At 43.7% G+C, this 14,522-nt stretch overlaps 1 protein-coding gene across 1 annotated transcript in view; it reads right to left on the reverse strand.

The window, feature by feature from the left end:
- Positions 1 to 14,522, reverse strand: part of KCNQ1 (potassium voltage-gated channel subfamily Q member 1) — an 872,274-nt gene that overhangs the window by 343,754 nt on the left and 513,998 nt on the right. Inside the window, exon 3 of the mRNA XM_085644751.1 lies at positions 8,669 to 8,795. Coding sequence (XP_085500877.1) covers positions 8,669 to 8,795 — 127 coding nt within the window. The remainder of the gene's footprint in view (positions 1 to 8,668; positions 8,796 to 14,522) is intronic.

A 14,522-nucleotide genomic window follows, 5' to 3' on the forward strand; every position in this document is an offset into this window, starting at 1 on the left:
GGGTGACCATCTCCCCTGAGGTCATTTAGGGACACTTTTTTCAGCCATTTACATTTCTGTGATAGTTTAATTCATTATGGATGATGTAGGCTGTTTTGCTCCCATTGAACTAATTAGACTAACACACCTGAAATCCAGAGATTTGAGGGTGAAAGGTTTAGGACTGGAAACAGTGTCCATAAAGACCTAGCGTAAGGTCATCATGACCAAGAAGACATTTATGTAGAGATTTTCTTCTAAAACTGAGACGTTTCTCCCTTGCTCCATTGATTAACTTTGAACAGTCGCATCATTTGATGACAAGAATGCACACTTGAGTCTCTTCCCATTTTAAGAGAATTTGTTGGACATACATGGCCTATGTTGGAAGGAGTGGATTGAGTGTCCATAAAAGGAGCAAGCTAAGGTCGAAGAGTCACCATAACGGTAACCTCATATTGCTCTTATGACCACTTCCCTCTTTCCAACCACTGTGAAAAGATGGAAAGACCTGCATATATCCAGAAAGAAAGGATTGAACAGAGAATTTAATCATCCAGACGCGAGAGATCTTGTCAACCTCATCATCACATATAGATGTTGCATTCATAGACAAGCACTGGCAAAGCCAACAGGTCTCAGCTTTAGGTCATGTTGGCTTTGCCAGTAGTTTTTAGCCACATTGTACAGCTTTCCCGATGTTGTGCAGCAAAGCTAAAGAAACCAAACCTACAAACTGACATGAGTGCTTTTTTTTTAATTCAGGGACTTGGATCGGTAAATAAAAATATTAAGTAGCACTAAAGCATTGGTTTTTTTTCTTTGAAGCACAGGTGGGAGGATTCATAGAAGGCACGGGTGGGGGAGCAGCACAGGAGACACAGGTCATGGGGAGGCATCACAAAGGATGTAAGTAGAAAAAACAACATGGAAGGCCGGGCAGGGAAACACGGACAGTGGAGGTGGCGGGAGGATAGGGTCAAAGGAGAAGCAATGGGTGAGAAAGAGCAAAATGGAGCAGATGGGGGAGAAGCACACAGGAGAGGAAGACACAAGGGGGTCAAAAGTGCACAAGGGTGAGCACAACTTGGAGGAGCTGGGGGAGAAGCACATGGGTGGCAGAAAGAAACACTGAAAGCAGGCAGGGGAGAGAAGTACACAGCTGGAAAACACATGCACTCTTATGGAGTGGTTAACCCAAAATAAAATAATATTGAGCCCATGCCAAGGGAGACAAACACAAGAAGAGGAAGGAAAGCCAACACAAGATAAGAAGTAAAAAAACAAATAAATTAAGGTGGCATTAATCTGCCAACCAATGGTATGCAATGGGTGGGCTCTAAGCTGACAACAGGTCTTTCCACCAGGTCTTTCCACCAAAAGACAGCTAGCACTGTCTGGGAGGTGACACATAAGAAATGCCTACTGAAGGCGTGTGAAGTAGCCCACTAATGTACCCTATCAATGTTTTCAATGGAAAGGTGTCATTTTAGTAATCCTAGTGTTCACAGATCCTATCCAGAGTGGTGCAACCATGAAGATTTTAGTAACTGGTCACTATTCATCTTTTTATAATACCTTTATGCAAACTTGTGCTCACTGGTTCTCTTATACAGAAGTTGCGTATAGAAGACTTTGAAGACGATGGCTCTTATGCAGCACGCTTAATACAGCTGTGTTTCAAGGTACCGTTAATGATGAGGTCTCATAGAATCACATCTTCAAACTCCTTCTTATACCCAAATTAAGAGAATACTCTCTTCTGCACAGGTACGAGTTCCATGTAAAATATTATCCGGTACCATAATTTATAATGAACGTTTGAAAGATCCATTAAAATAAACAAAGGGAGAGTCCTGCCTCAAAGCAAAATGGTATAAAACTCAGATGACACGTTACAAGGCTGAAATGATAGAGTTCACAAGAATTCCAAAGGTTTGAAAGACTTGTGCAGAAGGTGACACAAAATTAAGTTGTGGACCTCTTGGGAGGGCATATTCTAAAACATATTTTGTATATGTACTATATTAGGCTCCTTGGCCGTCTTCTTATAGCTCCTGATGACTAGAACGCTGACTGTATCTGCCTGGATCCCCTTTTCAATATGGCAGCTAGAGGAGTCTACGTTTGAAATGGCCAGAGTTAACGGTTCAGGAATCATGTTCACCACATACATTCCAATTCACCCATTCACCAAACACATGCAATTATGCTAGTACTCAGCCACTTACATAGGCAAAGTAGACTGCAGAGGCCCAGTTCCTATGCTGTGCAGGTTGTGGATCAGAGGCACTCCCCCTCCCCTAGGGTGACGTCGCTGAGTGCTCGGCAGGAAGCAGCCTGTTCCAGAAATGGTAGGTACTGCACTGGCATAGGTCACTGTTTTCACACTCACACATGCACTAATGTCGGGAAGAAGCAGCAGATTACCAAGCAAAAGGTGTCGTAAGGAACAGAGGGAAACAAGGGACAGCCCCGAGGGTTTCCCCAATAGTAGAATAAATAAAACTCCTTATTTCCTGAAAAAACAAGTTTACCAAATGGACAGTTTAAATATGGTGCCAGCTTATCGAAGATCCAGTGCTTTAAAGGATGCCACCATGGATGGGGCTGCCTTTACAGGACAAAGACTTCTGCCAGGCAGATGGGGCTCTCTAAATGGGATGGACAGTCTTCAACTCCTATTATGGACCATCTGCCATGGTCTAAATGACCCTGTAAATGTACTGTACGCACTTCACGCAATGCATTTCCAACTTACTCTATACTCCCTTATTCATCAATCAAGAAAGCCTCATGCATGCCCACTCCACAAGCCACCCAAAGCATTTCTCAGCACCCCCAACACTACGCAATAATTAGCATACTTTTGAACATCTGCAAATACCATTCAAAATAACACCATGCAACCAAATAGCAGCACACCAACCCCACCTCAGAAAGCCTTGCAAAAGGACGCGAAACACACTCTTACTCCTACGTAGACACACAGCCCAAGCAGCCCACCCCCTAGCCCTCACAGACCATCCCACACTATGAAAGAAACCTTGTCATAGACCTTCACACAGCCTATGAAGCTCTACTACAGAAGTGGGACATTCCGGAAAAAAGTGTAAATAACTCAGTAGTTTGTGGTTATCTGACAATTTTCAGTCAATGGCACGGAATGTTCCCTAATTAAGGGGCATCCCTTTTTAGGGTACCTCACCACAGAGGTGGCATGTTTCATCATTGGAACCTGCTCCTCATCAGGTGCAGGGTGCAGTACCCGACAGACATCCTTACGGAGCTCTGTTCGGAGATCTTTTATCCCAAGTTAGCTGGTATGGCCTAATGAACTGCCCCCAAGTGCAAATTGTCTCTTTTCATCCAGAAGGCTGATGATAAATACATTGGGGTAAGAGACATCAAGTCGTTAAAATGATCTATGGCAACCCTTGTTATGGAATTTGTTAATCATGCCTGGGTTGTATGGTGAGATTAAAAGTAATAATGGATTCCCTGGGCACTATTATCCATTGAATGTGTGATGAAATAGAAGAAGGCCGACCTGAGCCAGCAAAGAAGTAGAAGGCGTCTGTTTTTAAACTCCTGTTGAAGAGTTATTTTCGTCTATATATTTTGCCATGAGGGTTGAGCGACCACAACAGACATGGGAACCTTCACTCATTCAAAGACCTCCAAGGAATCTCATTGTTAAGCCCCATTTTATCTGTTTATAATTTGAACACTCATCTCGGTTATTTTTCGAGGAATTCTTTCTTTACATTTGGGCTGTCTGGTTGGGATTCTAGTATGGTCCACTCCATTTTATTAGGGTGATGGCCTTTTTCCGGATAGTGAGAGGTCAGTTTGGTTGTGGATCTCCTGCATCGACCATGATTTTCCCAGTCCTCATTCCCATAAGTCACAGACTGCAGGGACAGGCTATCAGACATACAGCCTTCTTGCTGTTACAGTTTGTATGCTTCTGAAGTATCCATTTGTGCTGTAGCTTTAAATGGATTACATTGCAATGTATAGTGAGAGTACACGCATTACAAATGCCACATAGGAAATGACCCGATATAGGGCGAAGGCAAAGTCCCCTGATGATAGTTCTGTTTCTTTGACGTGGGCTCGTACACACTACAGACATTTTGCTCTTCTGAATAATAACAGTGGTCGATTCAGAGTCACTTTTCCAGTATTTAGGATATGCCTCCTCCAATTATTATTTTTCTATTATTCGAAATTCGAGTAAAGGTAGTGATATACATCAGGTTTTCCTGTTTTTGTCTTTCCTTTGGTTATAGCGGTACAATTCTGTCGGCGTTTCTTGCTCTGGGTGTCCCTGGTTTTTATTTTACGGATATATCTGTTCTCAACAAGTTTTTCAGGCAAGTAACTCGCTGGTGCATCTTAGGCACGTGCAGCATTGCAATTTCTGTGCAATCTTAGAAATGGTCCATACAGTGAACTCTACGCAGAGCTTTCGGGTGGTAACTCCCATACCCGAGAAGATTATTGCAGCCAGTTGGTTTATAATATGTAGTCACCTGAACCTGACCGTCTGTAATTTCCACTTTTAAATCCAGGAAAGAAAGTTTGACTGTTGAAGAGGTCAAAGTCCAACACAAATGACCGGTTCCTAAGATTGACCTCGCAGCGGTGTCCAACCACCAACCACAAATGACTCTGTCACTGAAGCGGGCATATGGTGCGGATGGGGAGTGGGAAAACCATCTTCAATCCTCGCTCCCCCAATGTAGGCTGATGTATCCCCATGGAACACCATATACCTAGTGCTCGTGGTCACTACTCACTGTGTAACCTTGAGCATCTGGACAAGCCACATGACACAACTCATCCATAGCAATAGCTGCCTGCAGCTAAATCCGCACCGACCCCAGTTCTAGCGTGAGCTTAGTTTGCACCGAGGCCTCACACCATGATTAGCTTTGTCGCTGCTAGTCGTGACTTCTTTCTGCCACTTCACTGCAACACTCTGAGACATACCTTCTTTTACAGTCCACCAACATACATTTGCACATTTAATTGTATACTGTGAACTCGATGGACATAACTTAGATGCTCGGGGCACTCCCCTCTCTGAAAGATTTTGTTGTACACAGGTTCATTGCTATCTTTGGCCACTTGTTTCTGGGATTGAGAATCATTTCAAGCACACTCTTCTGACGACGCGCCTAAAAAACCTCCAAAAGGTCAATCGTGACTTCTCACTCTGGCTCCTTCTCTACAACTTTAAGAGCCACATTCCACTAGTATTGGGGGGGTTTGCATTTTCCTCCTAATCACGCTCCTTCCCAAATACTCTTTATTAATAACAAATGCTTGAGTGGGTCAAGAAATCTCATTTTCTATGCATAGATTACGTATAACCAACACGTACAACATTGTGTGACTATGTTACCTTACGTAAAGCCAATATCTTCTGATACAGAAATGATACTGTCGCAACGTCCACAAATTTTGTTTTCACTAGACTAAACATGAAAAATTACAATTAGACACTTGCATTAGTGACAGGGAACGTTAAAATACACATCAACTTATAGAAGTAATTCAGATAAACCCTCTTTGTCTGCTGCTGTATGTGGCAGTTTTTAGGTCGAAGCCTACCAGACAGCGCAGCTGTCTCGTTTGCTAACGACATATTGGGGACATTCGGAAAGCTTCCCTGGGAATGAAATCCAGCCTTTGCTTACCATTGGCTTTGTGGTGTATAACTCACATTTGCGTGCTTTCGGTTTGCTGGCTCTATTTGGTTAGGCTGTCCAGCTTGAGTTCGTCCCTTCACTTGCCCAGAACCAATTTACCGTATCCCTCCACCAGTACTGGATTCCTGTAAACAGGCCTTTAAATCTTGTTTTTATCTTGTCACTTTGCTGTGCATTCAAAGATAGAGGTCAAATCTCAGGCTCTGTCATCCAGGGAACTTGGTGTTTACATTTCTTTCTCTGAGCTCAAAGTTAGAGGATTTATATGGCGATCATGCTGGCTAGTGGGGGTGTGCTGGAGTACTGTTGTACGATGTTTTTTTTCTAGCAAACAACAAAACATTAATGTCTGTATGTGAACTGTGCAGATATTTCAAAATATATCAGCATTAGAAAAGCACAAATGAAGCACATTCTTTGATAATACTGAAGTGCGGTGGAAACAAATATTTTAATATGCGCAAAACAGGTGATGATATTCCCATAAATTATCGCTTGTACGCTGTATAATGTTATCAGTACAACTCTATGTCTGTGCAAATGTAATGGTCATTTCAATTGAAGATGTCTTGTCTGTAATGGCAGTGTGCTACCACACCATGCGTTCTCCCTTTTACCCTACTCCACTCTGCACCACTCCACTCTATGCCTCTCTAATTTACACCCCACCACTCTACTCTGTGCCGATGCACTCTACTCCCACACTACTCTACTATGCATCACTGTAGTCCTCACCACTGCACTCTATAGCACTCCATTCTGTGCCACTCCGCGTCACTCCACTCTACTCTGCAAACCTGCACTCTATGCTACTGCACTCTGTTTTCTACCACTCCACACCAGTGCACTCTATGCCAATCCACCCTACGCCACTCTAATCTACTCTGTACTCTACGCCACTCTATTCAACAGTGCACCACTCTACAACAATCTACTCTATGCCACAGCACTCAGCACCATTCACTTGCCGCCATTGCACTCTTTACCAATGTAGAGTGCCACTACACTCTACACCACTACACTCTACACCACTGCACTCTAAACCACTTTACGCGAAACCAATGCACTCTATGCCAATCTACTATGCACCACTGCTCTCTACGCCTCTCTACACCACTGCACTCTACACCAATGCACTCTATACCACTATACTATACAACACTGCACTCTATGACAGTCTGCTCTGCAACACTGCACTCTATGCCACTGAACTCTACGCCACTGCACTCTACCCTGCGCCACTCTACTCTGCACCACTCTACCCAACAGCACTGCCCTTTATGCAATTCTGCTCGAAACCAGTGCATTCTACTCCAATGCACTAAACACTTTACTCAAATCCAATGCACTTTATGACACTTCTCTCAACGGCATCTACTGCACTTACACCACTCTACTTTGCAATACTCTACACCACCACACTCTACTCCACTGCATGCTATGCCACTGCATGTGAATCCACTCCACACTAATGCACTCTGTCACTTCACTCTATTCTACTCTGCACCACTGTACTCTATGCCACTGCTGTCTACACCACCCTACACTGCGCCACTTTACGCCACTGCACTCTATGACACTCTAGTCTGCAAGACTGGACTCATCCCCACTGAACTCAACGCCACTCTACTCTGCACCACTGCACTCTACACCATTGTACTCTATGTCACTGCATTCTAAACAACTCTATTCTACTTTGCACTATTGTACTCTACGCCACTGCTCTCTGCACCACTCTACTCTGCACGCTACTCTGCACTAGTCAACTCTATGCCACTGTACTGCACTCTATGCCAATGCATTCTATGCCACTACACTCCGTGCCACTCTAATCTATTTTGTACCACTGCATTCCACGTCACTGCACTCTACACCAATGTACTCTACACCAATGTATCTACGCCATTGTACTCTACACCACTGCACTCCACCCTGCACCACTCCGCTCTACCCTGAACCAGTCCACTCTATACAGAAACAATTTACTCAATGCCACTGCATTCTACTCTGCAACTCTCTAGTCTATGTCAGTGCCCTCTACATAAATGTATTCAAAACCAATGTGCCCTTCGACAATCTACTCTGCACCACTGTACTGTATGCCACTCCACTGTACGCCACTCTACTCTACAACACTCTCCTCCCCTCTATCCCATTCCACAATCCTATTCTGCTCCACTCTATGCCACTCTACAACACTCTACCCAATACTCTCTATGCCACTCCACTCTGCTTTACACCACTGATGACACGCTGCACCACTCCATTCTATGCCACTCAACTTTACTCCATGCCACTCAACTTTACTCCATTCCACTCTACGCCCTTCCCCTCTACGACACTCACAATACTGCATGCCACTCCACTCCACTTAATTGTACTCTATGCCACTCAACACCACTCAACTCCATTTTACGAAACTCCAGTCCATGCCACTCTTGTTTACCTCACTAACTTTTAGCCTTGATGAACAGCAGCCTCGCTGTAATACAGCATGGCTAAAACATATTGGCCAATCCAATAGCTCTTCCACAGGCGAGACCTAATGGCTCCGCTAATACTTGTTTTTATCAGCCCGAGGGATCTACAGATATAGGGCCTTATCACAAGTTAGTCGGTTAATTCCAAGACATGCATTAGCTCCTGTTTACGTATGGGTCAGTATTACGAATTTGAAGATATTTAACGCATTCTAAGAATTGTCGGATGCTTTAAATAACTCAACCTTCGTTAAAGTTCAGCTGGTCAAACCTCCAGAAAGAAGGTATTTACCATATCGAGTAGATTTTGGTGCATTTAACACATACCCCGTGGTATTGTTATTTATCAGGTGTGTTAAATAACATCTATTGTAATCAGGCCCTTAGTTCTGTTAAAGATAAGGTACTAATGAAGTCTTTACACATTTACTTTATCTATGGAAAACACTGCACTGGACAGAAATAACCTAAATGCAGAAATATACTCACCAATAATTGAAATTGGTTTTCGTGCAAATCGAAGCCTTCCCCAAAATCCAACATATTTGCTGCGACAGCCAGCGGACCATAATCGAACCACATATTCGGCTCCAAAAAATACAACTAATACAATTTCCTGAGTAAAAAGAAAAAGGTAAACTGTTAATTGTGGATGTTGCATTCATAAATAAATCATCAATTCAACAGTGGAAATCGAAAATGTCTCTGGAACTGTGAAACAATTACCGGCTACTGTTGCCACAGAAGCCTTTTCGATACAAAATACTTGACGAATGAATGCAAAACAAGATGCTGTGTCTAAAACGTTTTTGACACTACTATTGTAGTGACTACCTATGTATGTCATTTAGAAGTAGGATTGCCTTTTGTAGCAGATCTAATAAGGATTCAACCCTTGCTATTATGGCACCGCATTTGGACCTCCAAAGATACCACCTTTACCCAAGGGTTCATAAAAGACTGTATTGCCTTGGATAGAGCACATAAGGTCAGATGGATTTCTTATGTAAAGAGATTCTTAGATGACTTGGGTATGATACAGTACTATCTTTCCCCTTTGAAAATCGCTGAAATCCCAAGGAAACACTTTAAAAAGCTGTGCCTCGCTCAGCTAGAATCTCTGAGGTTAACTAGCGAAGCCCACAAACCCACAGTTCAACATTCCTTATTGACCCAAACAACTCTTTCAATCCAGCCTTACTTGACATTTAACATTACTGATTATGAGAGATCTCTTTTAACAAGGCTTAGACTGAATGTTTTTGATCATTGGGTTACCTTTCCTATATCTAAATCTTGGGAAAGACATCTTCAACCCTGTCCTTGCGATATGAGTTCCTCTCAATCTACACTGCATACAGTGTTGTTCTGTAAATTTTACCATGACTTGAGAAAACAGTGGCTAATCCCGATTCTGAAAATTTGGGGTTTACGTAGATGCCATCCTGCTTTCCTTGCTATGCAACTATTGGACACTGAGCTGTTTGTTAAACAGATAGTTACTTACTTGAAATTGGTAGTGAGACATAGGCAGAATCTGTGACATGTCAATTTAATTCTTTTCCTCTTATTAAATTGTATAATAACATTTGTATGTCATTGCATTAGCGAGGTACCTTTTATATATATTCTCTTGTTTTAGTATTTTTGCTTTCTCCATGCTGAAAATTTTGAAGGTGTCATTGTCAAATTGTATTTTCATGTACTTTTATGGTTGCCTCTTTGGCTTCCGAATAAAGATTGATTTGATTTGATTTGACACTACTATTGTGCACAATTAAAAGAAATATCACTTCACAAACACTGGGCAATATATTTGAAAAAGTGTTTTTGTTTATGTGCTTCAATTAATGTTGACTGTAAACCTTTAATATTAGTTATGCACAAGTGCTACCCAGTGGCGTAGCTAGGCCTTAGGACGCCCATGGCGGCCCCTGCGTTTCAAAGGGGGGGCTTTGAGAGGGAGGGTGCTGGCGATTCATGCGGCCGCAATGGCCACAGGTAAAGGGGGGGTGCTGGCGATTCATGCGGCTGTGGCGGCTGCAGGTAATGGGGGGGTGTTGGGGAAGTGCTGCCAATTCTTGCGGCCGCGACGGCTGCAGGTAAGAGCGGGGGAGGAGGGTAGCAGGCACCGCCCCCAAAACTCGTGCCGCCTGGGGCGGTCTGTCTGCACTGCCACCCCTCTCCCCCCAGCTACGCCACTGGTGCTACCATATTTAAGAGTCAGACTGTCCTAAAGGGCAATCTGACAGTGCCAGAAAGGCTGGTCTGCCAAGTCATTGTGCAAGCCATATTCTGTTATTTATTGGGCCAGTTTACTGGTCTGGACATCTGGTGTTTACTCTTAATTTTCTTCATAGTACCACAAGCATTCCCTTCAACAAGCTCAATGCCTTGCAAAACACCTCCTTTGTGTCTCAGCAACAAGACTGCCCGGATTTGCAAATGTAGGCTACTTTTCTTTAGCTATTTGATTTCCTAATGTGGTGCACTTTTATTTTGGTGCATGACCTATCTTCTGTCCCAGTCCGACACAGAGTAGAACCCAATTTTGGTCCTGCATCTGGGATGAAATTACAGACGTGCAGTAATTTTATGCAATCCAGATTACAGTGCCTTATGCCTCAATTAAAGATCCAGGGATAAAGGCAGCTACTTCTCTCCATACAAACAAGGAAATAAAATGCCACTTTCTAGCAACTATCAGAAATGGCTTAATAATAGCAGACATATTCTGCAGTACACAGACACCACCTGTGAACCTAACTTGATATAAGGGATTTCAAAAACCGAAGTTCACACCAACTTGGTCATAGTACCGACATCCTTGCTTTGCAGGCCACACTCGTGGCAATAACACTAGGTTGCACATTTAACAGTAGCACCATGAAGTCAGGATCCACAAATCTTTGGAACCACAGCCCAAAGAAAACTTAAGCAAAATGGAATAATGATAGATATATGGGATAAACTACCCCTGCTATGCATTATAGGAATATTGCTGAGGAAGTCACCAAGTGGTTACTTGATAAGATTATGGAACTCCGAGGGGATTTGCAGTATCCTTATGTACATCAGGGGGTAGTATCCTTATGTACATCAGGGGGTACTTTAATCCTTATAATACATGGTCACACCATCACTTTTCCCACAAACCACTTAAATCCTTGGTGCGTAGCTGCTTCATATGAAATAGAGGGCATGTTTGCACACATGAAAAATAAAAATCGAATCTCTAGTGCAAAATTAAAAACATCAATAAAGCTGTTAGATATTTGTAATTTGTTTCAAAAAAATATTAGTATCAGTTACATATGTTCTTTTTCATTTAAAAAAATGTGCAGTAGCTCTGAATGTGTAGAGCCATGCAGAAAGATTGAAGTGGCGGCCGATATATATATGGACAGTGGTGAGGTGGGTGGAGGGAGCGTGTGGGAGGGCATGGAGGGAGCACGCAGGGAGGGTGCAGAGGGGGACTGTGAGAAAAAAAGAATAAACAAACGTACCTCATTCTGCTTCTCCCGCCTCGCGCCTCAGAGCTTTTCTGCTTTCTGGTCCCAGTGGACACTGGGAGAGCAGCAGACTCCCCATCCAAACTCAGTGCCAGCGGGTTGGTTTGACGCTCGGGTCAGGAAGTCTCTGCTGTTTCTCCAACTTGGCTGTACAATAGACCCAGGTTGGAGAAACCTAACCGGGCATGTCTGGTTGGCCGTCCTAACACAGGCGGCCAAACAGATATGCACAGTTAGTAGTGCACATCACTCCGCCCCCTCCCACTGCCCAGCTTTGCCCCACCCATCCTCACACATGCTGGCTCATCCAGCAGCCGAAAAATAAAACAATATTGGGGTTTTTTTCTGCTGCTTGCTGAGGTAGTCAGACGACGCTCCTCCGCCATTGCGTAGGAGCCGCCCCAGAAAGATTATAGCTTTCTACAATTACCTAAGGAGTTAAAAAACAAATATGTTGCTATAAATATCTCCTTTCTGTTTGTCACTGTACAGCTAGAAAATCAGAGTGGAAGAAAGAAATGGCACATTTTGTTTTGTTCTTTAAACTGCTGCTCTAATTATACTCTGAGACCTGATCTGCCTTTCTCCTTGGCTGCTGGCTTTGGCTGCAGGCATTGTCAAGTTAGGACTTTACTGTATTAAGTTATCACAGTTGAGTTTGGAGGTCATATCTTTATAATAGGTGGCTTGGTGTATCACAAGTTGCCTATTATAAAGATACTAGAGTCTGTTTTTTAATACAGGGATTGCAGAATCCCATGTATCTTAATGGTAGTTTGCTCGTGATTTAGGACATCTTTCACTTTATATTTCTGTGTTGATGGCAAGGAATAAATACAGGCCATCTTTTAAAATCTGTGGCTATGGAGAACATAATTTACAAGCTGCTATAATTAACTCCCATTTCAAGGTGTGGACTTTTAAATGGAGCATAACTTTCGACTTTGTTGCTTTCTGCATCAAAATCCTCCTCTACTGGCATTTACAGGGCATTTTTCCCCCTGGCAAATGTCACACATTTCACCATGGGAAAATTATGGGGATGTGGTAATTACTGGCTAACTTGTACTTCTGATCTGATCAGAAAAATACAGTCCATCGATCGTAATGAGGGCACAAACGGGTGGCTGGGCTGCACCAGAGATCATTGCCTCAGAAAGTTACAGCTGCTCTTTAAAACATGAAAACCTGATGTGTGGGCACAAAGCCTTATTTTGTTTCTTTCTCATAACTTAATGTTTATGTTTCATGTTGAAATCAGGAGCATTTTTTTTTTAAGTCTACGTTCTGGGGGGCTCATTATGATGGCGGGCGGACATCATAACTGTGCTGGGACCGTCCGCCAGACGTACAGCGGTCCCAGCAGCCCAATTAGGATGTGGCGCCAGTATGGCGGGTGCATCCTGGCCCTTTAACATTGCGGACGGTGCTGCTGGCTGCACCGTCCACAATGTTAAAAGGCCATGATGTGCATTTCCATGCACAATGTGGCAGGCACCACGCGGTGCCTTCCACCCTGTGCATGGAAATTCCCCCCCAGTGACCCCTCCACAGAGGGGGCCCACAACCGGTCCCCAAAGCCATTCTCAGCCTTTTTGCGGCGGGATATTCGCCGCAAAAAGACAGGTGGAAGGGCTCATCCTAATCACTACGGCGGTGCCTGCATGGCACCCCCGCAATGATGCCCTGGTTCTGGGTTCCGCGAGGCAGGCGGAAAAGGACCACCTTGTGGGATCATGGCGGCGGACTTTCCGTCCGCTGCGGAGCAATATGATCCCCACCGCCATCCTAATTTGGCGGTGGGTGAATCACATTGTGATGGTGGGAGGATCGCCACCGCCGGCCTGGCGGTGGCGATCCTTCCACCATCATAATGACCCCCTTGGTCCAGATTTTCTCTTTAAAAGGCATCAGCAGGATATTTCCACCACTGATACTATCTTATTATGGAAAGCAGCTTTGGTTTCACCAGAGTAAGTCTAAAGAAGCATTTGCAATGCAATAAGTCTCGCATTTACGAGAGTTTGAGCTATTGGCTTTGTAAATGCCAACAGCTTAGACGTAGAGTGCATTGGCACAGAGTAGAGTGGCATTGAGTAGAGTGGTGCAGCATTGATTGCAGTAGTGTAAAGTGAAATGGCACAGAGTGGAGTAGAGTGGCACAAAGTACAGTGGCATAAAGTGCAGTGGTGTAGAGTAGATTGTTTCAGAGTAGAGTGAAGTGGTGTAGAGTGGAGTGGTACCAGTGCTTAATTTGTAAAATATGAAGTCCAGGTGCTCAAATATTGGTCGGAGGCTACACCCACTTTCACCTGGCTCTGCCCATTTCCTCCACTGGCTCCACCCACTCTCTATTGGCTCCGCCCACATCCACAACTGGCACTGATGAAAGGCAGATGTAATACCCGATCAGAATTTCAGCAAGGGAGCCTTCCTCCAAGTAAGGTTTTGATAGGAGGATCCTCTGCCCTTTGAAAATTTTGAAAAAGATAAAATTAAAAGTGCATTTAAAGCACAATTTTGGAATAAATTAGGTCAAATGACTAGTGTATTGAAAAGGGACATGTGAAACATTCCAGTGGTCTATGTGCCACTTTTAGGGAAAGGACAATACTCACATGCATTATAATGCCTAGCCCTGGCATAATGGTGGCATGACACAGTGGTGGCCAGTGTTCAGATATTAGCATCATTGTCAAATTGAGGTAGCCACATGTTGTATATTGATGGCCACCATTGACAAACGAGGGCATCCTTGAACTTATGGTGCCACCCTCATTACCGTTTTTAATATATTTTGGGCATCCATAGTATTAATGGTGTCTAGACCT

This window comes from Triturus cristatus, chromosome 3_1 (genome assembly GCF_964204655.1).
Source record: "Triturus cristatus chromosome 3_1, aTriCri1.1, whole genome shotgun sequence".
Lineage (NCBI taxonomy): Eukaryota > Metazoa > Chordata > Amphibia > Caudata > Salamandridae > Triturus > Triturus cristatus.